General features: G+C 37.5%; 1 protein-coding gene across 14 annotated transcripts in view; it reads left to right on the top strand.

Moving 5' to 3' along the window:
* The window catches only part of LOC105837175 (retinal guanylyl cyclase 2), a 51,961-nt gene extending 26,459 nt beyond the window's left edge, over positions 1-25,502 (top strand). For all 14 annotated transcript variants that reach the window (XM_036283973.1, XM_036283970.1, XM_036283967.1 and 11 more), the window contains 20 exons: positions 789-952; positions 3,455-3,581; positions 4,377-4,529; positions 7,100-7,481; positions 8,857-9,155; positions 10,170-10,272; positions 10,786-10,888; positions 12,621-12,827; positions 13,694-13,774; positions 13,867-14,043; positions 15,325-15,484; positions 15,969-16,118; positions 16,680-16,851; positions 17,243-17,383; positions 17,616-17,808; positions 18,158-18,329; positions 19,037-19,307; positions 20,959-20,970; positions 21,871-22,463; positions 23,547-25,502. In XM_036283973.1, coding sequence (XP_036139866.1) covers positions 789-952; positions 3,455-3,581; positions 4,377-4,529; positions 7,100-7,481; positions 8,857-9,155; positions 10,170-10,272; positions 10,786-10,888; positions 12,621-12,827; positions 13,694-13,774; positions 13,867-14,043; positions 15,325-15,484; positions 15,969-16,118; positions 16,680-16,851; positions 17,243-17,383; positions 17,616-17,808; positions 18,158-18,329; positions 19,037-19,307; positions 20,959-20,970; positions 21,871-22,463; positions 23,547-23,797 — 3,911 coding nt within the window. In that variant the 3' untranslated portion in view covers positions 23,798-25,502. The remainder of the gene's footprint in view (positions 1-788; positions 953-3,454; positions 3,582-4,376; positions 4,530-7,099; positions 7,482-8,856; positions 9,156-10,169; positions 10,273-10,785; positions 10,889-12,620; positions 12,828-13,693; positions 13,775-13,866; positions 14,044-15,324; positions 15,485-15,968; positions 16,119-16,679; positions 16,852-17,242; positions 17,384-17,615; positions 17,809-18,157; positions 18,330-19,036; positions 19,308-20,958; positions 20,971-21,870; positions 22,464-23,546) is intronic.
* The last annotated feature ends 1,731 nt before the right edge of the window (positions 25,503-27,233 follow it).

The raw sequence follows: 27,233 nt of genomic DNA, 5'->3' as shown, positions 1-27,233 counted from the left end.
TGATACAAGTGCCGGGGTCGGCGGGCTGCAAAGAGCCCCATCAGCTTGGGGTCCCGTGGAAATGATATAGCGAGCCGGAGAGACGACTGCACGATCGGAATATAATGCGATTCGCGTAGCGCGGAGTTGATACGAATAAGCCGAGCAGAGCTCCGAGAATGGCTCAAACGCATCAGGATCTTCTTCCCGCGGGAGTGGAGATCCGCATTCAGGAAGCGCCGCTAATAGCGTCTCCGCCGTATTGTTGCACCCGTTGTATCCCGACACAATCGCCTGTCACGGCCGCGATATGTATCTCTCTCTCCCTCTCTTTCTGAAGAGAGACGGGGGGATGCGCTCGCGTGCATGAATAGGATCGCGTTTCGAGACACCAAACGCCAAGACCACGGATCCTGTGTTGTCGAGTGCAACGGCTGCAACGAATACGAGAGCGACGACTCGGCTTTCGTTATTATACGAAGGAGGGTGGAGGAGGACAGCGAGCTTATCGGAATCGATAGCCGACCCACAGACCCATTGAAAATTGCGCCGTTAAATCAATATACGTCACATATCCGCTCGCTACTCCGTAACACGCGTCTCTCTCTCTCTCTCTCTCTCTCTCTCTCGCGCGCGCGCGCGCGCGCTCTCTTTCCGTTATAATAACAAGTTGTCGGGAGTAGAAGACCCGGCTCACCCGGCCCGAAGTCTCCGATCGTCGTGGAGCCCGAGAGAGAAAGAAAGAGAGAGAGAGAGAGAGAGAAAGAGAGAGAGAGATTCGCTAAACGGTCCGACTAATGAATTTCCAGTGACGTGTGAGACGGAAACCGGGGGCCTCGGCGCGCTGATCCACGCTCTCGGCGAGAGCGGCACGAAAGCGGTGATAGCCGCGCTCGACAGCTCGATCTGCGAGGTCGCCGCCAAACTCGCGTATCTTGGGAATAAACCTCTGCTAACTTGGACCTGTCCGCTGGTGAGTGTGGTTACGAGCAGTTTATACTCTCGCGGGCGGTAAGTCATTGGTAGTTTACGTAATTATCGGAGTCGTTGAACGGCAATTAAGGTGCACTTCCGGTACCACGGCTTTGAGTCTTGAGAAAATAATTGATGTGAAATGAAACTGCTGTATCACAGAGAAAGAGAGAGCTTTCGCCTTTCACAGAAAGGAATTACAGGAAAAGGGATTTCGAATTTTGCGTCACGTTAGAGTAATTGAGCGTCGCGTTCCTAGAGCGCATGTTTGATTATTGTTGACTCGTATCACTGATTTAATCAAAAAGATATATTATATCCATTATATTATATTCTCTATATTATATTTTAACCGTTAATATTTTATACAAATTAAATATAGTTATTTAGAAATTTTTGAAAATAGTTTTTCTGTCCGAGTGACATTTGTGCTACATATATTGATGCGTGTTTCGCTTTGTATTCAAATTGAATCAGCACAAACTTTTTCATACGCATATTCCGACACGTGTTTCTCGAAATGCCAATGTCACATCTTGTTCGGATGTTACTATTATTAATAAATATGTGTGCCGTATTTTTCTGTAAAATAATAAACAGGGTTGGAAAAAGTAACTTATTACTATTGTCGTTATTTAAAAATATTCGATTTGCTACTTGTTCCTTTACCTTTTCTTTTACCTTTTCAATACAAATACAAGATCAAATTGAACAAAACAATTATTTATCTAATGTTTTTTATTAAAATATCAACAAAAATATTATTTTATATTTTAAACTTGCAAGCTTACAAAAAATTTAAGAATACTCAAAATAAAAATAGTTTTTTTCGTTTTTTATTAAATTTATCAATAGGGGTGTCATATGTCTCTAAAACCGATGGATTTGTGACAAATCGCGAGTTCAAGCCCACATATCATATATAGAAATTCTTTTTATCTCTTCTAAGCTTCTTTATTTAGAGCTTTAGTATCTAGTTTTTTTTATTTAAAAATAAAGCTTTATTATCTGGAAAAAGCACAATAAGCTTTGTAGACTACATGATCTTAAGCACCACCTCTTTATTATTATTATTATTATATAAATTAAATATGAAATTTGTATCCTTTTGTATCTTTGATTTTGTATTAAAAAATTTTAAACTCAAAATTACCCTTATAATGTATGCATGTATTATTATATTAATTTACAACATTTTAAAAGTATTCTTAAGATGGTTTTAACAACAGATTGTGAATACCAATACTGGAGACTGAAGAATACATACACAACGGAAATAGTTTTAAAGTATAAAAAATAACGATGAAAGTAACTATTAAATTTGTTACTAAAGCATAGTAACTAAGTTATCGTTACAGTTACGACAAAAGTAAAGGACGCCACTAGTAGTTTGTAATCAAAAAAAGGTAACTGTAACAGTAACAAGATAACTTTACAAGTAACGCGTTACTTTCCAACCCTGATAATAAAAGTATGAAACAATAAAGACTGCGTCGCCAGACGTGCAGGCGAAAGGAAATATATCAGATGCAAATTTCGCGGTATACGTGGGGCGCGTTTGTGGCAAATCGTGAAATATATCGCATCGTTATTTACACCGTTGCATTTTTTCCCGGCGAAGCAGAAGTTAGAATAATGAAAATTTGTGTGTGCTCGTAAATAATTACGTACAAACGTAATATCCGAACTGAAATTGGAGATGTCGTGAATTTCGCCTCGCGGTCTCTGCGCAATTGATTCTACTGAAAGAGCCAATTATAATGCCGACTTGCGAGCATCATTTAAATCGGGCCAGATAAATGGTTATTTCCCGTTATTTAGTTTTCTAATTGGCGCACATCCAATTACAGACATTTCCGATGCAAGCGGCAAATTCGCAATATACATCTCGGGGTGTCTCGGCAAGGCAATAATGTAAAGCTTCGTCAAATTTCCTTTCGCTCACGTGAGTGAACTTTGTCATTGGTAAAACTTGAGAGAAACAAATCGCCACTCCAGGAAAAAGCTCGTCTTTATCTGCTCGTAGATATTTCAAATGTTCTCCGAGGCGACAGTTATGCCATCGTTTTCAACAAATCCGACATATATACTTTTGGATATTTCTTGACTCACCTAAAAAGAGAATTGAATTTTACAGCGCCGCTTTATTGTATTTAATCTTTTTTCAAGCAGTTTTCTAAGAAAAAAAGTACAAAAATTATTTTGAAATGCTATTATTGCGAAATGCGTGTAGGTGTGTGTCATTAGAAAATATTTTAAATTTTGTTTTACCACGAGACACGCAAATAATCCATACATATGCGCGTTATTGCTTTCGAATGAATGTGTGCGTAAACATAAATAAATATCCTGAAAATTTTTACAAATTTTCTCTGTAAAATAATTTCGTTCGTCGGATAGTATTGATTTCAAATATAGATGCACCGTAGACCGAAAATAAAACCGTCTCGAGTATCGCCTCGTTAAAATTTGAGATCGTGAATATCGATAACTTGTGTTCCAGAGAGATTTGAAGGAAAGGGATCTGTCTCCGATCATTAGGCTCTCTCCGTCGTTACCGACATTGGCTGATGCCGTAGCGGAAATGTTTCTGACTTTCCACTGGAAAACCGCGGCTGTCATCAGTGTAGGTAAGTCCTCATTGCACATGTAATTGTTCTTAAGAAATTCTGTTAAATAAACTTATATGATAAAAAAATAAGATGTTATTCTTATTACACTTTTGTTTTACATAAAGAATAATATTTAAAACATAAAGAATATTAAAAAAAAAATTTTTTTTAATAACAAATATGTATAATAAATTATTTAAATATTTTTAAGAATGTAATTTGTAATATAAATTTCTTATAGAGATTGCACGTATGTTATAAGTTATATTTATTATAGCTTTTGATTTTATCAGTGCAAATATGTCAATCGCCACGACGGCAATTCTCGTCTCGCAGAGAGTTCAATCTAAAATATGTCCCGCATTCTCAACAAAAATACGTTTCACGTGATTGGTTGACAAAATTTACAGTCTTTATTCCTTCACGACTTACAATTAGTCTGAGAATTACGTAACGTATTTCACAAATCGGCTCCGTCAAACGACGCGAGAGAGAAAACGACGCGATGTAAAAAAGCTCATTTATTCCAACGCGCGCGATGTGCACGGGAAAATTATGTATGGCTTTTCGTCCCTGACGTCACGGCCCAATCTGGCTCTCGGTCCGGTACCGGGGTCCCGGGCACGGTGATTACAGCGCAAATACGGACAACGCGAAAGGGATCCGAAGGACCGATAACAACGATAACAAACCGTCAGTTACGACCGCAGTAGCATGCCTGACTGTTCATTAAAACGCGATTGCCGCGCGACGCGACGCGCATGTTGAATTTCAATGCGCACTTGACAGAGGGGACACGATTTAATACCGCAGATCGCGAGCCATGGTCCAGCCTGGACCGTGCCGTCATCGGCGCATTCCGAAGGATCGGCATCGTTCTGCGGTACCACTTGATTCTACCCCATCGCGCCACCCTCGAGCAGGTCCGCAGAATTCTCAAGTCCGCGCACAGCGTCTCCCGTCGTGGTAAGTAACGCACGCTTAATCCCGTTACCTATACGGAAACTCACGGGCACTCAGAGCCTCGATATGTCTCTCTCTCTCTCTCTCTCTCTCTCTCTCTCTCTCTCTCTCTCTCTCTCTCTCTCTCTCTCTCTCTCTCTCTTACTCTGCTGAGGTAACTATCGAAACTATCGGAGTGAGGATTAAATGGCGCGTGGCGACACGCCTTCGCTCTGAACGGCGCCGCGACCTGTACACGCGTCCCTATATTGTCCTTCCCTTGTGAAAGCCCTTCGTGATCGAGGGGCGTTATGGAGTTCTCTAACAACGCAGTTTGATGCCATCATCTCTGAACTATTCCAGCTGGCGTTTCGCGACTTAATCCCTTAATTACGTTCCTTTGTCGTTGCGAATCTACATAGGGTGCCTCAGAACTTTCGACTTTAACTCAATTTCATTCGATTCACTGCCGATTTCCTTCCTACTGCGCTACGCTCGAGGTCCGAAGAGATAGTCTTTTAGTTGAAACAGAAATTTATTGCCCCTTTCTCAGGAGGTAACAAAATTTTATCCTTTTCCACGAGAGACGAATCAAAGGAGAGGGAATTTATCGTTAAAATAAACATGCAAATTTATTGCCTTTCTACAGAGTGTACTAATTCGTTTGAAAATTAATATCGCCCGGGTCTGAGATAAAATGAACGCAGCCGTTGCAGTATAGACAGGCGCGAGTTAATGCTGTTTATATGCTCTTTGAGAATTAAATCTAAGTGGAAAGTTATTTCTGAATCTCTTCGCAAATCTTTTAGTTGCTTTATTCGCGGGGATTAAGATAGCTCCGCGAACGAAATTCTCAGCGGGGTAAGAGTAACAGACAGGAAGATTGCTCTCACGCATATCGCAGTGGTGTGTTTATAGGGGGTCGTGAAGTTAACAGCGTCTTTCTAAATGTTACCGTCGTACATAAAAGAAGGTAGACGAGACTTGCTCGGCAGCCGAGCCGGAGCGATAAAACCCACCTGCAGCCAATCAGCAGGTCTCCTAACGTGCAATATGTATGGAAAGGAAGGCAAAGAACGCTTATGAAGTTACGTGAATTCAAATTTCGTCGCAATTTTCGCTTCGTAAATTCTTTTTTCTTTTTTGTACAGCATCGACCGTGACGTAATCGCGCGTTTCAACATCTCCGCGAGCGGAACTCAATTAACGACAATTCACTATAACTCCCGGTGGTGTATTCGCGAATGCAAATGAATCGAGTAATGGCACGACGTGACCCTTTCACGAGCGGCCTCAAGAGCACGTATATATCTGAATATGCGGTATGACGTAGTCAAAGCTCGTTTTAATTAATATCAGCGTTATGAATGAACGGTTCACGTCGCGTTTTGCCGAAGCAGACGCGGCCTTCTCTTTCGAGCTAGGAGAGTATAATTACCGTGCGTATCGTTTACGCGAATGTAAAGGCTGCGAAATCGCGAAATGGCTTTTCCTAATATACGGAGTGGATCCTGCTCGCTCAATTAGTGCATTGAAAATCCGTTTTGTCATTCGGACGTACATTTCAAAGTTACGATTGTACTTTGCGACTGAAAGGAACATCTCTCTGCCTCTTCCTTTTTTTCTAGTAATTAATTAGCATTAATTAGTTTTTTTTTTACATAACGCTTTGCCTGCAGCATGTCCTCTAATATTTTAATTAAAATCTCCTGTAATGTACCTCTGAAAAGGTTATTAAAGATTGAAAGACTATAAATTTTATCTCCATTCGATTGGTCATCCCTTGGTCGTTAGATAATATATCATTTTCTCTTCCTTTTGCTGTGTCCTTTTTCGATTCGACCCGTCCCTTTACTCTCCTTCCACGTGCACATACAGAGGCACAAAGTAAAGAGTATCAAATATATTACACCTCCTACACGGCAAATATATGGTATCACGTAAAAAAAAGATAGATTTTATTGTTTACCTTGAAGATTTCCTCTCTAACCCTCGTTTCTCGTATTGATTAAACATTTTGACTTTTTCAAATATTATTTTTATAGAAAACCAATAACTTGTCAGAAATATTTTGAGTTTTGTCGAACATTTTGCTTCATCCAATTAGATATATATAAATATTAAATACGCCGTTTTTATGATCATGTCTGAAATTATTACGCTACCGAATTTAATCTCTTAATGCCAGGGTTAAGTATATAAAATTGGTTTTAAATTTGATTCATTAACAAGACTAAAATGTCAAGGAGCTTGAGAGAATATAGATTTTAAAATAATATTACACATGAAATAATGTTACTCCGAATACATATGTACAGAAAAGACTTCTACTTTACTAAACTCTTACAAAATAATTAAAAAGTTGTCTCATCTTTCTCTCACGTCATTTACGACCGCCAAATTACAAATCACTTAAGATGAAATAAATAATAGATAACAAGTAATTCAATCAAAACGATCGGAAACTATGTGCCTGTTTTTCAGATCTCTTTGTTCGAATTTTTTTATTCGTTTACCCCTTCGCCAGCATTTTATTTCACACACATACGCCACATATTCAAGCATGCAAACATGATTCTTTTTTCTCCTGCCAGCAACGGTGCTCTGCCTGCCGCTGCTCGACGAGACGACGAGCCGCGTCCTGATCGAATTGAATGTCGCGTGGCAAACGCACAATCAGAATTCCGTCATCCTGATGATCCACCCGGAGGATATCGACCTCTTCGTTCCGAGAGACGACTCGCCATCCGCGTCTCCGCTCCCCACCGATTCGACGACCTTGGCCCACTCCGCGATTACTCAGTCTTCCAATTTTTCTACCTCGAATGTAACTCGCGCCGGCTCGCACGCGGCCCCGGAGAGTGCGGACGAGAGAATGCGAAGGGTGCAGCAGCCCGCGCGAAGATTCGCCCCACCGAGAAATCTCAGCAGCACCACGATGGAAAATCTACTTGTGGTCGCGCCGCTTGATCAGAGGTAATCCATTATTAACAACATTAACCCGGGAATGCTTTATCGATGCGAGTAGTAGTCCGTGGGTTTCGAACATTCTGGCCTCGGGGAATAATACAGCTTCTTCGCGAAATACAAAATTAGACTTTTAGGGGAAATGCAAAATTAATTGACAAAGATACAGATATGTTCGGTTACAAATTTTATATGAATGATAAAATCAATGGAAATTGTCCTATTCATTGATTTCTCTAAGACCACTGCGGAAGGTCTTGCAATATTCATAGCTTTCCTTCTTAGATTAGAATCTGCCGGCGCGTAATATCACCCCTTAAGTAAACGGCATACCGTCCGTGATGAATAATATTCCCTCCGTCATGAATATGTATTTTTTTGGAAACTTCCTGAAATTGATATCAACAAGTTATAAGTTTTATTCAATCTTAAATCTCAATTATTATTAATAATCGCAATTAAGTCATTCATAAATGTCGTAGTCGAGCAAGAGCGCAGGCAACGGGCCATGAATAATTCTGCAGTCGCGTTGGTAAATTAATTAACGTCCTCGGAATTGCGTAATTAATCACCTGTTCTTCAGAATACTTGTAGCTTATTTTCCTCGTATATATACATATACTTGATAAGAACGGATACAAGTACTAACGCTTCGAGAGAAGATTTATCGTAGCAAAAATTTCACGTTACTTAGAAAATCCTTCCGAGACGGACTTTTAAAAAACTTCGGAATCATCAGCAGAAACATTAACGCGCCGTAATGCAAGCAGTAACTTTCCTTATATACATAATTCATTTTCTTATAAATATATATAATATTAGGTATACAGTTTTGATTAAAAGCATCTTTATTTATAATTCTCTTATAAATAACATTTTTACTATGTATTGTATTCTGATAAATTAACATTATTACATTTCAAAACTTGAGAAACACGGCAATACAAATGACACAATTAAAATGTTTGATTATTTATTTGTCTTTTTATTTGCTAATATCGGCAATTTATTCAATTCGTTTGTATTCTTCGTTAGAGCCGCACTATTGTTTAACCGACGTCTAATGGACAAAATTCGGGGATGTAGATTGTCGGGGAGTCAGCTGAGAAGTTGACCTAAATTGAAGGGGGCCTGTTTGATTGAGGCAACAACGAGGCTAACGTAATTACGAAATTCTACCGCCGTGCGAACATGACAATCCCGAATTATAATACAAATCGCGTCTGTCGGATCATCGAGCCGAGTTAATTGTAGGCGTCGATCCGTGTAATTCACCCCGTGTGATTAACTTCATGGGAACGCGACGTCCTCGGCACGGCGGGGCGTCGCGACGCCGCGTCGCCTCTCCTCGTGAGACGCTCCTACCGACGCGTTTCTTACGCAGGTACGATGTGAGGAAAATTCTCAACGGCACGCAGGATTACGCGACGCTGGCGTTGCTCGATCGTCTGAACGAATCACTGACCGTGCTAACGCGCGACAACAGCAGTCTCGACAGCCACAACAACAAGATGTACACGTACACCCTGATGAACTGGCGTGACGCCAGCTGGGAGCCGATCCTCACGGTGGTCGAACGGCAACAGCAGTTGCTGGTCCACCAGCTGACACCAAGTGCGGTGGCGTTTCTCAACATCGAGGCGCCCGATCTGCCGTCGTGCGACGTCGACGGTGATTGTTCGAGTGAGTTATTCCCGCAGTGAATATGATAATAACATAACGCGTATGTCACTTTACACGACGCTTTGATGGTATGTAATTAATATAGTATTAAAAGCGATAATGTTTTAAAAAAAGTCAAGCTTGACAACGATGTGAGCTAGTTTGTAGATGATTCGTGATAAAAAATATTTTATAAAAAAAAATATATATATACGCATAATATTATATATAAAATATGTCTACATATTTGTTTTCTTGTATAATCTCTCTCCATGTGCGTGTAGAAGAAAAATAGTAAAAAAATAACTGAAAAAATGTCAAGCATGTTTTGACGACAAGTTATAATTAGTTGTTATTAATTAATAATCACTTTATCTTACTAATTAATGTAATGTTCGTTGGATGCCATACTAAATAAGGGCATGTGCAATATTTTCTTAAAACATAATTTTAATTTTTAATATGCTTAATTTTCTTTGGAGAACTACTAACAACATTTTGAATTATTAATTGTATATATAATTACATATTAATAAGTAATGTTTTTATTGCTCTTTTTTATAAAATAGAAAATACTAAAATTATTATTTTAAGCATTAAAACTTTATTATTATTTTTTAATTACATTCAGAGTACAAAGATTATACAAGAAAATAAAAGCATCGACATATATCAACATATTTTATATTTATATATGTTTATATTATATTTAAATATATTTTTATATAAAACATTGTTACCGAGAGAATGTACAATTAATAATGTACAATCGATACCGTATATCTCAAGAAAACGATTTTAAAGGAAAGACATTATTCATTAAGTTTTGTTTATCATATATGAAATGGTAGTATATATTGTCAAAAATAGAATTGGATAATTTGAGGAATATAGGGAAAACGTGTAAAGGGGGGAAGGAAACTTCCTTTGATCCCTTTTACTGTCAATCGAGATCGATATGTAGCTCCCTCGATTCCGAAAATATCGCCCGATAACATCGTAATAAGGTAATGCAGTGCATTAATTATTTTACAGATGGCTTGGCCGACATGTCTTTCCGTACAACACATATCGTAGCTATTATTCTGGGGTCGCTGCTGTTCACCTTTGTCGCTATCGCCGTTGCGATTATAATCCGGTGAGCGATCACTTTATCATGTCCATCATTTATAGCCCGTAGCCAAACCGTAGAAAATGACATGCGTCAATGCTCCCGTTGCCACTAATCGTCAGAAATACTTTTTCTTTATTTTTGATGCAAAAAGATGAAAAAATGTACAGTTTTAGAATTAACATCAGTTTTTAAAGGACATGATTTAAATTGATTAGCATTATTCGGTCTTTAATTAGAATGATAATTAAAAAAACAGGCAAGTACACAAATCTTTTGTTTTCTAATTTTATTTTCAAAATATTTTGATAAATGATACAATATTTGATAAAATAGTAAACGCATTCTAAATAGACAGAAGATATAATTTAATATAGATTTAAATTGAGTATGACAGCTAATAGAATTTTAAGATAAAATATTTACAGAAAGTAAACACTAAACAAATTATTGCATCTTTAAATTTTAATTATATATATATATATGTAATTCTTAATAAGTAAAGATTTTGAATATCTAACAAGCATGTTAACATTACAGAAAACGGCTGCTTAAGAAAAGGATATCCAAGGGCCCGTACAAAATCATTCTAACGACGACGGACTTCGTTTTTCCTCAAGTGCCTCCAGTAGATTCGAGAACGGTGAGTGGAATTTCTTTCAGAACATGACAGGGGCTTTTTCAATACTTTCTTTTCAGCGCCGCCTTAAGGAAAGATTAAAAAATTTTTACATAGAATTATTAGAATTATTAATGAAGTTACTCGGTTACCTGTTTTATCAATATCTTTGATCGTTTCCCCGTAAAACAGTCCACGAATAGCGTGAAAGAAATTAATATCTGTTTCTAAACTCGTCGAAAAGTTTTACGTTGTAAAAAATATTGCGGTGTTTACCTTTTTATTATACGTCAAAACAAAACCATAATCCGATGTTCTACGCGGTGAAAACAATTTTTCACTGTCGTTGGATCAGGATTGCGGAGTTCGCGCGTTAGCACTGCGAACTAACTACCCTTTGTGGGAGAAAATTCTTCTTGATATGGCGTAACGAAACATTCCGTGCGGAAAGGATTGCTACGATCTTAATAGGATATATAGTATTATATATATATATATGTATATATATATAGTACACGCGAGAGAACGGTCGCTACGTGCGAACTGCTAAATTATCAGTGTCACGTAGTAGAAATAGCCGATAAAAGTGCTAAATGTCACCGTGACACTAGTTCACTCGACTTAATTGAATCGCTGAACGAACTTTAAACACTTCTATGCGCTATTACGTTAAATGTCATGAATGTCGAAATCTTTGCTTTAATAAGTGATGCTTAAAGGACGGTCATCAATACTAGCACTTTGTTTTTGGATAGTATTTCTTAAATAAAAGCTAAAGGTTGGCAAGAAAGAAACTAAAAATTAACTAAGAAATTAGTTAAAGCAAGAGCTGAAAATTAACAAAAACTTTAAAAGCACAAATATAAACTAGAAAGGTAGTAAAGCAATTTTTATTACTGCTTTATAATTTTGTAATAATTGACGTTTTCGCAACATAAAAATATTATAGCAGACTACATTTTTCTTCTTTTTTTCTTTTGACGTGAGTCATTTGTATAAAATATTTACAAGTTAATGTATTTAAAAATTCCTAGAAGCTTTTATTCTTTTTATTTCGATGTAAAACTTTTTTTGTTCGATTATACAAATACCACATTCTACCACAAGATGCAAAAATTAGATTGCATTCTTTTTTAGTACATTTTATATTTAAAAAATATCATAAACTGATTTTTTATTTTTTTATTTGTTTAAGCAAACAATTTCTTTATTTATTCAAGTAAACCACGTTTTTATCAGTATTAATACAGTAAAAGATTTAGTCTCTGAGAAACAATAAGGGGATGCTGCTTTAGGAGATCTATTCCAGTATTGACGATCTTTCTCTATAACTTTTTTACGGTGTTCACTCTATTCAATTGCATGTATAACATAAAAGAATAAATGATATAGAAGCCATATTTCTAGAGTGATTTTCCTCTGAAAAAAATAAATTATATACAAAGTTATAAAATTATTGTAAAGAAACATATTATACGTAAAAAAGAGATTTTTGTAAAGCGGCACACACAATGAGTACTTTCAGCGTAGCGTTGTTCGAGCGTATATACAATATTATATTACCTCGTTTCGATCTTTCGTTTCCGCACTTACAGCTTTTTTATGTTAAGGATCAGGTCGCGGTGGGCGGATCGAGCTTCCCCAGTAAACATTCCGTATAACCGCTCGATCCAATTACCTCGTATCGTATCCCCGTTCGAGTAATTTCCGTGCGATAAGGCGCACTTTATCGCACACGGCTCGTGCGTGTTCTCAGGTAGACGAGGGCATCGAGGCGATGCTGTGCTGTTGGCTGCAGCAGCTGCAGGAATTCGGCGGGCCGGAAGTCGAGAAGCCGGACCTGCTGCAGCTCGGCAGCGTGAACTCGCTGAAGCCGTACCTGCAGGCCAGCGGCGGCGGCGGCGGCGGCGGCGGGAACGTACCTCGGCACACCTTCTTCAAGGATCCACGCGCTAGATATAACGTGAGTACGCCCGGGCAGTCTGCGACGTGTCGCTTAACAAGTCGCCCTCGGATATACGCGTCCACCACGTCGTGGCTCTGCGAGACTCGAGCGCCGCGCCTCCCCCCCGGATCCTCCTTTACCCTCTCGGCCTCATCATCGTCCCAGATTTTAATCTCCGTTGATCGAGTTTCCGTGTTGACCCAGGCTCGGCTAACTTATATAAGCACCTGATAACTTATAATACGAGAGACGACACGCGATAAGGGAATAATAGCGCGTGGAAAATAGTTTCGCCAATATTTTCCAGTGTCCAATTTTATCCCGCAGCCCGTGTTTATATAAAAAGAAAATAGAACGAGAATCAGCGCGGGGGAAAAAGAAGACGCGGGACTGTCCCATATATCCGCTCCCAAGGCGAATTATCGGTATCCTACATTGTACGTACCTTCGCCCTTGCAAACAATTTCACCCTTGATCACTTCCGAGAATTTTCTGCTTGACATGACGCTCGGTATTATCCGACAGCGCTAAGAATATATTCCGAGACACATATCGATATTCATTTTCGCCATCGTCGCAGACGTCAGTATCCCTTATACGGTGACGCTGATTAATGCCGTAAGTTCCGGAATATGACCGTACCGATAAAGAACTATCTCGCACCTAATGGAGATTGATAAGACAGCATTAAAACACGCTGCAACATTAGCCGAGCGCGAGCTAATCTCCGGTTTATTTCACTCGAATGTCGCGCCGTGTCAAACCTTTTTCCCCGGGGCGGCCGGCGTAAGTCCATCAACGTAATAGATTACGAAGATCCGGCGAATGTGTGTAATACTACATCAATGCCCGAGAGCTAATGACCCGATTCTGATTCCCGATAGGGTGACTTGGTTCAATTGAAGGAGCTGCCCGTTCAAGGTACGTTCGAACTGAAGAACAAGGCCATGGACGTGCTGGTCACGGTAAAGACGCACATCCTTTTTCTTATTCATTCCTCTTGAGTTAGATCTTGATCTAAGTCTCTCCCCACTTCTGCGTTTTTACTTTCGAGCAGATCCACGGGCTGCGACATGAGAATCTCAATCCCCTGATTGGATGCCTTAACGAACCTACGAGACCTTGTCTAGTGTTGGAGTACTGCTCGAGGGGTTCCCTCGAGGACGTACTCGTTCAGGACGAGATTAAACTCGACTGGTCCTTTAGATTATCCTTACTCACCGATCTTGTACGGGTGAGTAAAACCACATCTTGAAACATGATGACGTTAAATGCAGGTATCACCAAGAAGAAGATTTGGGAAAATCAGAAAATATTTATAGCATGCATTTGTAGCAGTCTTGTTGCCATTCGATTTTTTAGTGGAGGAAATTTGCCAATACTAACATACCTCTTCCTTTGTTTCTCATTTCTTAAACAGAAACTAAAAATAAAATAGAAAATAAAAAAATTAATTATAATTTGGAAATATAATCTAGAAAAAGAGAGTATCTTCTATCAGATAATATAGCAGTTTTTATAACATTGTTTAGAATCTTGCAATAATTAATGTTTTCGTATATAAGATAACTTAGCCTATAAAATTCTTATTATTTTATAGTCTTATCGACAGGTGTGCTATTTTACGTTGCACTTCGATTTTATGTTTAAAACTGCATTAGAAGAAAGAAAAAAGTCTATAACAGTTCTAGTTTACACTACAAATAAAATGATGTAATATCAATAATACTTACTATTGTTTAAACTATGCAATTTGTAATTTAAAATATTATGTAAATTTTATTTTGCTTTCTGCAAGAATGTGTGTTTTTTAATGACAGATTTTATGAAGAAGAAAAACAAGAATAAACTGTGGATTTTTAGTTATTCAATTATCTAAATACGTCATATTTTTCTCAGTATTAATAAAGTGCAATGTTTAATTCCCGGGAAATAAGGGAGCGTCTGTTTAAAAGACTTACATAGACTTGGCGACTTCTTTTAATATAATGAAAATAACACGGAAGATATAAAGTAAAGCATTCAAGGTTTGTCATGCATACAGTTTCAAATAAAATTGTTACCCAATGAACATTATGTTATCAGAAAGAACTCTTGAAGAACTCATATTTGAGATTAGAATGTTCGATAATACAGTCTTAAAGATAACACGATATCGAAGTTTTTTAATGCGTTGAGATTTTAAAGAAAAAAAAAGACTTTTAAAAGAATTCCTAAATGTGACTGAAATCTATAAGTAGATATCATACATATAAAGAGCTCCTTTAGAAGATATTTTACACAATCATAACTTTTTGATATCATTTTAAAAAGATCTTACGAGGTCTTTGAAAGTCATTCTTAAAGAGTCCCTCGCAACAATGCTTCCCGGATACACAGAATAATCAGGGAGGTCAGATTTTAATTTAGATTGACTTAGATTAAATTAGTTTCAATAATTTAGTGTTTTGAACTTAAAATAAACTCTATGTATACTTGAAACTATAATAATTTTGGGATAACTTGTTTGCCTCAGGGTATGAAATACCTTCACAGCACTCCGATACGCGTCCACGGCTATCTAACGTCGCGGAATTGCGTGATCGATGCGAGGTGGGTCTTGAAAGTCACCGATTACGGACTGCCCGCTTTTTACGAAGCTCAGAACATAGTGCCGCCCGCGAAAACAGCTCGAGGTGAGGTTTTCTCTTAGCTTCAGCTTCATGCCTTGCCTCATTATAGCTTTTTCACTGTACTTTCTCAATGTAATATTCCGCAGTCTAGAATTTTTAAATTAAAACTTAAATAAGCAAGAAAGGTTGTAATAACTCCTACAATTCCTCAAGAATATCATGTTGTTACTATAAATTTATCTTTAGATCTACTTTTTTTATTGTGTGCATGAAGATTACATTCTCGTGTTCATCAGGCGCTATTATCTGTAAGTGCTTGCGCACTATTTAGAAATTTTCTCGACACACTCAATACGCACATTATAAAGTTTTACCAATTAAAAGTTAAACTGCATGTTTTACTAATTGAAGATAGAATTCAGATCCAGAGTTTTGCATTATTTTAGAAGCTAGTAAAGCGAGGAGAAGTAGGAATGGGATTAAAATAATTAACGTAAGCATGCCGCTATTAATTCAGATAATAACTGTCGGCTTAATTGTTGGGTAGACCTGTTATGGACAGCGCCGGAACTACTTAGGCACCCGAATTTGGCAAAAAGGGGAACCCAGCCGGGGGACGTTTACAGTTTCGGAATTATCATGCAGGAAGTTGTTGTTCGCGGGGAACCATTTTGTATGCTCGCCCTATCTCCGGAAGGTAATGTGTAATCGAACTTCTACCAATAGACGTTTAGTGGCACAAAGTGGCACAAAGTTCCCGTGACTCTCTTCGGATCTAAAATGAATAAAGTTTGAGAAAAATGCGTTTATGCTTTTATTTCAATTATTTTTAATTGCATTAAGTTTAGTGTTGATTCCTTAAGATCGGGAATAAGAATTTAAATTGTGCTTAATGCAATAAATTACTTTTGCAAACAATTCAGGTTACTGTGAATTGCATTTATTGGCATCGAAATAATGTAATTATGATAAATGACTGAGAAACGAGATAAGAACGAGCCAATTCTTCGCGCGTATCGTTTTCCGATAAAATGATTAACATTGGACACATAATTAATAACTTTAGTTTTGCGATAATTAAATCTGTACTTGCGCGCTAATTTATTGACTAACATATCGATTATTCGAGGACACAAGCGTGTAAAACTTCGAAGTTTTGCAATGGTGCGGTTTGTCAGCGATTTAAAATTCTAACGTTAGAATTTTACAATCGCCATGTTTGAGGATCGAAACGTCAGGCATCTCACGTGTCTCGCAGATATAATCGAGAAAGTGATGAAGCCACCGCCTCTGATCAGACCATCGGTTAGCAAGGGCGCGGCGCCACCGGAAGCCATAAACATCATGCGTCAATGCTGGGCAGAAACTGCCGAAATGAGACCCGACTTTGACGATGTGCACGATCTCTTCAAGAAGCTAAATCACGGAAGGTAAGATCGGTGGCCAACCATATAATCTCTGAGGCAGTGTGCCTTCAGAGCGGAAATATTAGATTAGCCAGAAATCGAAGACTGCGCTGTTGAAATCTATTTCTTACGGATTTAATTACAATTTAATAATATTAGACAGTTTTAGTTCAAATTACATAGACAAGTTTTATAATAAGTACTAGTTAAGTTTCTTTTTGCGCCAATAAACTTTAAGTAGTAATAAAATAATGAATAATTTATTCAATTGTATATTTAATTTATCAAAAAATGTCAAAAAAATATCCAATTTTGAAATTAATTTTAAATGTCTTGTTAGACTAACAAAATAATTATATTTTTATCAAAGATAAAAGAGACGCCATCGTCAAGCATTGCGTTTTATTTATTACAGAAAGGTAAATTTCGTGGATACAATGTTTCAAATGCTCGAGAAGTACTCGAATAATTTGGAGGAACTCATTCGCGAGCGTACGGAACAACTGGATATGGAGAAGAAAAAGACCGAGCAATTATTAAATAGAATGTTACCTAGGTAAATAACAGAAATATCTGAAATTTCGTTATTTCACAAAAATATTGTCAGAATTGGTAAAAATGGAATTAATATATGAAGTTAACATATTGGTTTTTTAAGAATTTACTTAAATTGCTTAAGGATTACAATTGAAAGTTTTGAACAAATTTTTGACAATAATTTAAAAATTGACAAATTGGCAATTTTAATGTTTCCAAAAAGATTGGCATATTTGGCTTGGTGTTTCTAGTTCAGTCGCCGAAAAACTGAAACTCGGCATGCCCGTCGATCCCGAAGAGTTTCGCGAGGTCACGATTTATTTCTCGGACATCGTTGGCTTCACGACGATATCCGCACGCTCAACGCCCTTTCAGGTGGTCGATCTCTTGAACGATCTGTACACTTGCTTCGACGACACGATTAACGCGTACACGGTTTACAAGGTAAATGTAATGAAAGCAGCAGGAAAAAATTTTTTCAGCGAAAGCTGTCTGACGCATATTTTTTTTACAATCAAATATTTCGTTATTTAGATTTATAACAAAAAATTTAGTTGCTTCTACGAAATATATGCAAAAAAATATTTATTTATATCAATCAAATAAACTTTTTGCGGTACATTGTAATCAAATTTTTGGTTCTCAAAGCAAAACATTTTTTTCTATATAGCTCGATAGCTGTTGATAGTTGCGTAGTCATATTTTTTCGACAAGTTTATAAACAATTTTATTTATATATAAAAAATTGTATTTATACAAAAAAAGATAAAAAGTGCATATTTGAATATCGTAGGTGGAAACTATCGGAGATGCCTACATGGTTGTAGGCGGCTGCCCTGTGAGAATACCCGATCATGCAACTCAAGTAGCAACTATGGCGCTTGACCTGTTACATCAGAGTGGAAAGTTCAAGTTAAAACACCTTCCGGACACGCCGCTCAGGCTACGCATCGGTCTTCATACCGGTTAGCTATCCATAAAATAATTTAACTCTCTAGATACATCGTTTTAATGTCATTAAGAAGAACTTGCTGATTCTATTTGAAAATATCTCATAAATTAGATAGCCAACAAAACTGAGTTTTTATTTTTCTTAATTTTCTTCTAGTCTCTTTTTGGTAATAAAGACACTGTATTTTAATAATCAAATTCCATTTTCAATTTTTAAGTGTCATTTAAGTTGCATAGATTCCGAATTTATTCTAACACGTTGCAACATTAGCCACTAGAGGTTTTGTCGAAGATGTCATTGTTAAAAGTATAATAATTGAAAAGTAGGAATATATTATTTTACAATGCTTTTATCTTAATTTTAATTCGCTCTATTTGCCGTTAAGAAACTAACACGATTCATACTGCCAGCACAATCAATGTCATATCCTTCTAATTAATTGACTAATATTTAATCAATTACTCCTTAATTGACTTTGAGAACTTCGCGTTGAAAACAAGTAAAGTTCCATGTAGACGGTCGATCGAATCCCTCGCTCGGAGATTTATGTCGGCTCTACACTCTACGCTGATTAAATTCGTGCTGAAATAGCGAATCTAAATGATATGCCGTCGTCGCGACGGCTTTTCTTTTATCGGCGACTACGCGAAAGCGTTTTTCGCGTAGCTGAGTTGAAATATTGCGGGAAGGGAAATTCATTCTCCTTTCCCTTTCCGTCAGGCCCGTGCTGTGCCGGCGTGGTAGGTTTAACAATGCCGCGCTATTGCTTATTCGGCGACACGGTGAACACCGCCTCGAGGATGGAGTCGACCGGGGCGCCGTGGCGTATCCATCTGAGCCAGGCGACGAGGGATCGATTGATGCAGGTCGGTGGATACCACATCGAATACCGCGGGCCCACCGACGTCAAGGGCAAAGGCAAGATGCCGACGTACTGGCTCCTCGGCAAGCAGGGTTTTGACAAGGAGCTCCCCAAGCCACCACCCCTTCGGTAAGCTGTCCCGTCGGGGAAGCATTTTCCGAATTCCCACCCTCGCTTCCGCACGTCTCGGTTTCCGCACAAGCTCGGGGTCGCCGTATAAACGTACACAGCCGTGATTTAACACTTCCAACAGGCCTTATTAAGTTCAATTTATCGCAACGGGTCCTCTCTCCCTTTCATATTTGATGCGCGGGTGTCATCTTTCCTTCTTTATCGTGCTCGATTTGCGTTTTGCCTGGAGCGAGTTCCAAATAAATTTCTGAGTACCTCGCGGAGAAAAGGGTCGGATTTAATCAACGAAGTTACCGCGCATTCGCTTTGATTAAGTGTCAGGGAACGCCGGGCGCGGAGGTGCGCGCTCGAGAGTTTTTAATTATGTAACAAGGGGTTCCGCGCGGCAGGCGGGCTACCCTGTACTTTGCCCGAGTGCGCCCCGAGTTCATCCCAACAACCGTGCGACTTTTACCTCGCATTTTACTTACTTATAATTGTTCGATGTACTCGCGAAAGTGATATAACAACAAAGTTTTCTCTCTCTCTCTCTCTCTCTCTCTCTCTCTCTCTCTCTCTCTCTCTCTCTCTCTCTCTTTCTCTCTCTTCCTCCCTCGTACATTAATTACTCTTTTATGATACCCGCGGGCAAAAAATGACCTATTCCGGTAATGTGCGTACTAGCGGGGGAACAAAGACCCGGTATTCTTAAAATTAACATTTATATTATGCAGAGTGTTTCCGATCTGAGGCGCAATTTTTCATGCGCAGATGGTAAACTCGAACTTAAACAAAAATTATAACTGTCTTATAAACCTTGAGAAAGTCAGTTTTATGTTACACGCGGTGGTCGATTTTTGCAATAATTTTTTTTCCCAATATAAGCAAATTACGTTTGACAAAGTAAGCTTCAAAATCGATAATGTAATTATATTTATTTCTTTTCTTTTTCTTTTACACCCATACAAGATATATTTGCAAGTTAACTTTATATTTAAAATTGCGTTATTAAAAAAAAATTTTTTTTTAAGAGAAAAATGTAAATAAAATATTTTTAGAACGCTACAAATATATAAAATAATCTAATATTATCAATAACACATTCAGAATTATTTAAACTATGTTTATTTAAACTTTACCAAAAAATTTGTGTAAATTTTATTCTCGCTTTTGGAGAATTTTTTTCTAATAGGTTTTGTATAGTAAAAAGTCACAAATATACAAATTATGAGCTTTTATTTCTTCAATTATTTCTAAGCAGCTTATATTTTTGTTAGTATGTTAATAAAATTTATTTTCCGAGAAAAGAGAGTATCGTTATAGGAAACGTATGCCGTAACTTTTCTCTAATTAATTTGAATGGGATTTTAACGGAATTTTAATTGATTAACCGATTTCAAAATTAAATAAGTAAGAAATACATATTTATATAGCAAAACACTGTTTAAAATGCATCATAAATTAAATCAATTAAAATTTAATATTAGTCTTTTATAACGATGAGTGATAACAATTTGAATATGTAACACGAGAACAAATTTGCTGAAAAGGCGCGATTTATTTCTACCCATACACTCTTTTCATTTTTTAATACCTCAGCTTTATTTGCACTATTTGATTTACAGATATTTAATTCCTTTATATGTTGATATTCTGCTGCTACATTCAGGGAGAACCATGGGTGAGTAGATTCATATATGTATAAATTATTCAATATGCAAATCGATCATATTGTTGCTTTATGTTGAATAAATCTTCTCTCATGCCAGACATCAACGTAGTGAAAACTTGGACATTAACTTTGATATCATCTGTCTAATATTTTTCACGCTAATCGCTCGCCAAACTTTTCGCCTAAAAAAAAGACATACTTTTACTAACCAGTTACGAGCAACAAAATAGACCAAAATGAGAATGCAAAATGCAGCGCATGAATAAACATACGCCAGAGACCGTTCGCATGAAAACGATGTTTACGTCAAAATGTCAATTACTCTAAGAGTTGACTTTCACGTCCTTACCCAAAGTTTATTTCCTTCCTCGCCTAAAGTTAAGTCCCTCCCTGCAGTGCTATGTAATCATATCATACCTCAGGTGCAGCTGTAATCACTTTTATAACTTTCTCATTTCTGTCACTTCTCTCCACGAGCGATACCGGCGCGAAAACGCGATACAGCTCGCTGCGTTCATAAATAAAGAGCCATACGAGACATCTGGGTCCATCGGCATCAGAATACCAATTTGAGTCGGAATGTCAATTTACTTGCAAAAATTCTCCCATCTTGCGTATCAGCCGTACGTTGCAGTTGGGTGGAAAATAGTGGTATACATAAGTAACTTAACCGTTCGACGCATACCAATTTTCATAGACCAGCACCTCGGGACGATGGACGTAAAATTTGAGTTTCTTCTCCCGGATCATAAAAAGCTGCGGTAAAAATTACATTTCAAATTTATCGGATTTCCCGCCACCTGGCGCGTTCTATTTTCCATTCGTCTCGCAAAATTCGTAAAGTGGCTCACAGCCGTTACTCCGCTTCGCGTTTTTCAATGCGTTTCCCCTTCTGAATTTTCCATGAAGGCTCGACGAAAGTCACATGCTGGGCAATCACCAGAACGGAATGTCGAGCGACTCGGCGTGCAGCTCGCAGCTACCGGTGATCCCGTCGCAGGACGAGACGCACGAGGAACCGCCGAGCCCGCTCGAGATTAAACCGGACCGTCAGGAGTCGGTCAGCAGCGGAGGCGTCACCAACGGCAGCAGTCGGGCCGCGTCCTTCGAGGAAGCCGGCGTCAGGAAGGTCGCCGTGTCCGTGCACGGCGACGAGCGCACGTTGCTGCCGAGCTACTCGTTGAAGTCCGACTTCATCGAGGTGCTGCAGGGCAGGCAGGACACGGTGGCGAGGACGGGCGAGGGTGGCGGCGGTAGCGGCGTGACCAAGAGCACATCCGGCGACAACCAGGCCTCCTTCGGGGTGTCATCCTCGATGTCCGCCGCCGCCGAGCCGACGATCCTCGGCGCGTCCACCAGCTCGCTCACGTCGATCACCAGCGCGGCGGCATATCGACAGCCGTTGGCGAGGCATCGCCGCTTCCCCACCGGATACATCGACGAGAACGATCTCAGCACGCCGTACAATCATTACAGATGTCTGTCGCCCAACGAGTATCACGGTACGTTTATATATTTCGGAAACTTGAAGATCGTCGTCTCTGGAGAAAAAGTCTGGTTGGCGCAAATTGGAAATTTCGTAGATTCAACTGGTACGCCTGGAAAATGAAAAATGAATCTAAATTTTTGCATGATTAATTCTTTCCTGTTAAATATACTTGAATTTCTAATATAATCATATTGAATTCAATATGATTATATTAAGTCAATATAATCACCTTTAGCGAATGTAATTAGAAATTTCATAAATCTAATTAGAAAATATTAAACAAGTCTTTAGACTTAAGTTTACGAACTACCTATTCTAGTTATAAAATATTGACTTCAACCGTGGGGTAAATAGAAATTCAATTTGAACTTAGTAATACATTTTACTATACTGTGTCTTGCAATACTCTTGCAAAATATCTTTCTCAATGTACCATAATTTCTTTCTTTTGAGAGACTATAAAGTTTAAAAATATTATTCTTTCAAAATTAACAGTGATTGATTAATGAATATCTTATGTCTTCAGAATTTGATACAAGAATTTTTAATTACAAATTAAAATTCTTAAAACAAATATGAGCACATGAGCAAGATTTATAATATACAAGCTTTAAAATAACGTACGTAAGAGACATTTTAAGATACTTGTTCTCATTTTTTATGATCTAATTATACATGGTGCTCCATTTTATTTCTGAGTCAAATATTTCGGAAAATGTTGAATATACTAGCATATTTCGGCATAAAGTATACAAATATCTCGTAAATTATTTAATTTTTAGCAATTATATTTTAATACTTTTATGCTCAGAATGAGATGAATCAATTGTTGTAAAGAAAACATATAGTTGTTAAAAAAAAAAAAAAAAAATGTTTGCAAATTAAGTATATTTAGAAAAAAGTAACTACAACCAATTTATGAATATATATGTATATAACACGATTATATACACACATACATTTATCTATACATAGATTATTATATTTTATTAGAAAGATATTGGATTATTCAAATATTCCCAACATTCTACAGATTCCTCGCATTTGGCGTCGACCCCACGCCCCTAACAGACCACGTTACTTTCTCTGATTTCAGGGAAAGGTCCCGGATATCGAATGCTCAAGAGGCAATTCAGCCTGGACCGTCCGGACGAACCGGTGTCGATAATCCCAGAGCAGCCCCCACCGAGGACGACTCCTCGTCTCTACAAGCAAAATAGCGCGGGCGCGGCCAATGACTTGGAGAGAATCGAGGAAGTGCCGCCAAACACCCCTAAGGCCCTCCTACAGAATTATCGTCACGCCGCTTCCGTATCCCTCTCCGTTGAATCCCTATCGTTACGTTAAAAAATCCCCGTCGGAGAAAATCTTACGAGCAGAAGATCGAACACGCGCGTCGCGTCGCATCGCGTTTAGTGCGGCGAACGATTCGCGCGAAGGGTCGTAACAAAATTCAAATTTAGAAATACAGTTTATTTATAATTTATTGCAATGTAATTGATAAAATGTCGCGTAAGCGAAAGATACGGATTTCGATTTTACGAATAGCCGTGAGTCTATTTTTAGGAAAAAAAAAAAGAAAAACTCAAGAGATCTCGGTTGAACTGAGAAAGACTTAGAAGTTGATCAACGTTGGTGACACTGATCCTCGACGATCGAATGATCGAGAGAGAAATGTCGACTCGAAGACTCGATCGCAATAATTTGTCTTTGAGATATCTTTAAGGAACCTTCTACGCGTAAGTAACACATTAATAGATAACAGTTGCTGCTCCGTCTGCATTCTTATCTGAGTGTGTACTGATGTGTACTTTGTATTGGTGTCTGATAATACCCGCGGGCAGGGAATTCGTAACGAGCGCAATTCGTGGTTAGAGATTTAATGGTTTTAGGGGTGTGTTGTGAATCGTTTACGAGTAATCGTTGGTGCAAAGAGAAAACTTCCCAGGACTTACCAACAATCCGTTCTTTCTCCTCCGACGTGTCTGTACCTGTCTTAAATAATTCAACGTTTCACCAAACTTACGATCATCTACCATTCAACAAGAAATTATCAACGAGAGGATTTTAACGAAATCTCTTGGATATCTATTGATCGTTCAAATGATACGCAATGTTCAGAGCTCTGAACATTGGCTTTTGGATATCCAAGAGGATCCATTAAACCTCCATGCCTCATGTTGTACTAGATGTAAACTCAATTTCTTTATTAGAACATCGAAATTTTTAACAAGTAATGTGTCTCTCGTTTTTAGATTTTTTCACTACACTACGTAAGAGCGATCGTTTTTTACCTTGTAAGAATTAAAAAAATTGTTCTCCTTCCCACATGATTATCTACTATCTATTATCGTCAACGATCTTATACTCTCGCTAGATGTATTTGTAAAACGAATCTAAAATCGATTTTATTGAATGGAATTTTAATGTTATAAGATCATTTCCACGTATCTCGTGGGGAAAGTAAGAAAGTTCCAATTCCATAAATTTAGCATGCATCTTAGACTATCAACAAAGGCAAGGCAGATAACAAGAAAAAAATATTTAACTACGAAAGAAAAAATATTTCACTAACTAATCAATAATTTATTTTTTTTTTTTTTTGCTAAATTTATTTTTTGCTATATCGCGATAAGAAAAAATTATTCTTTATACAAGAAAAAACCATGGAACATAATGCTCGTACATATATTTAATACGTCTCTATGTAATAATTATATTGAAACTCACGATCGAATGAACTATGATGTCGAGAAAGAAAGTTACATAGGAAGTAATTAATTACTATCTCGCGATTATGGCAGCAGAGAAGTACATCGTCAGTCAGCAGGTACGTAAATATAATAAATGTGATTAATATAGTTATTATTTCCGGCCTAATGATTTTGCGACAAAGTGTGAAGAAATCTCAGTCTTCTGTCACATGCAGGTTTTATAATAATATCAAATATATTGAAGATGAAAGTGGGTCGGTGTGCGAAAAGTGGATATACGCTTTAATCATAAATAGATAAAGATTTTATCCACAATTGAATAAAAATTTTACACACAATTCTATTTTCACGATAAATCCTATGTTTTTTCTATTATCTTATTTTAAAAATTTAGCATTTAAAAGAAGAAAACATTATCAAATTTTTTTTTTAATTACAAATTCCTCAAACAAATTAAATTATTTTTTTCCCTAAAAATTTTTTCTAGCAATTTTTAACTCAATATTAATTACTTTTGTGACAAATTTTTATTTGAAAATTTCAATAGAATAAAGTTAACTTAAAATTCAATCAGAAATGCAGTTTATTTATAATTTACAGCCTAGTTTAAATAAATCCCTAATTGTGGTCAATGACGGTAGTTTTGGGACAATGTGTAAATTATCATAATACCATGGCTTATAGAGATAGTTTCATTATCTTTGAGCCACCTGTGTTAAAGACTCTGTGAAGCCAATATAATCGCAAGGATTATGACAGAAGTTATTCAACTGGCTTTCCTAATTCTACATAACTTTAGAAAATCTCTTGCGGTCGGTGAGCGAAAATCAATCTTGCGGCGAGTCACGAGTGACATAAGAAACGATAGACCGGCGATGAGAAGAACTTTCTTGCACGTTTTCGCCCCAAGTGAGAAGACTGCTTACGCTGCACAGGTTCTCACTTTATGATCGTAAACCCTAGTAATGTCACGCCAAGCACACGGATGACGGAGTGCGACGTAAACACCCGGAGATCGCCAAGTGATCATAATGAACGATACTTCGATCGGCTTCCCGAACGACGTGCTGTGGCTAAGGGACGTATTTTATTGTCGAGACGGGAGTACAGTCGCTCGATAAAGCTTCCGACCGTTTATTGATTTCTGTATCTCTCCATTTGAATGCGACTTCTAAATTGCTGTTCGACTGTGTACCGTCGCGCACAAAACAATTCGATCACAGAGTTCTTACAAAATCTAAACGCTTGTTACTCTTTGTTTCACATTTTGTTTGTAACGTTTCTTTTTTAACAATTGTGTCAATCTGCGTCGCACCGATTTTTCGTGATTATATAATTTGGACACGCGGTACTCATAATTGGGTTTTAAGAGTTAAATATTCCAATTCAGTATAACATTTTTAAAGCATTAGAAAAAAATTAGAGTTATACATTTTACGTAGGCAAAATTGACACTCAAAAAATTGTAAAACATTTTCTTTTTTTTATTAAATATAACTTTTTAAACTTTTGTTAACACATTACAACTGAAGCGCTTTATTGCGTTCAATTTAAAGAATGTAAATTGTAGTAAATTAAACAAAAATAGGTGATTAGGATAATTAAGGATCCTGACGATGATGAATACGGTCCTCAGACACAAATGGCTGGATAACAGGGAGGAAAGGCATCCTCTTATCGCGGACGACAATCTTCATTGCGCTAATCTTTCGTCTCTTTGCTATCGTTTCTAACAATCGCGCCAAAATCGGATTATTCCGCTAACTAGTTTCTCCAAAGCAAAGCTGTAAAACAAATTTATGTTTTGTATGTTCTCGAATTCTCTGATATAACCGTGTGTCCAAAAACAGATGGTTGACCATTGTAAAACAGAATCCTACATTTCAATTTATTCAAAAAGTATCAGGACAATGCAATTTATGACGCTCGAATATTTATAACTCTATCTTGACCACATGTTGTTGCCCTTGCATTAACTTTTGACTGTTTTCTAAAATAATTAAATTCTAACGAATATTGATATCTATATTCAGCATATTTGAATGGAACGAATGGTCTTACTAGGTACA

This window comes from Monomorium pharaonis, chromosome 3 (genome assembly GCF_013373865.1).
Source record: "Monomorium pharaonis isolate MP-MQ-018 chromosome 3, ASM1337386v2, whole genome shotgun sequence".
NCBI lineage: Eukaryota > Metazoa > Arthropoda > Insecta > Hymenoptera > Formicidae > Monomorium > Monomorium pharaonis.
This window is presented reverse-complemented; position numbering and strand designations above follow the sequence as displayed.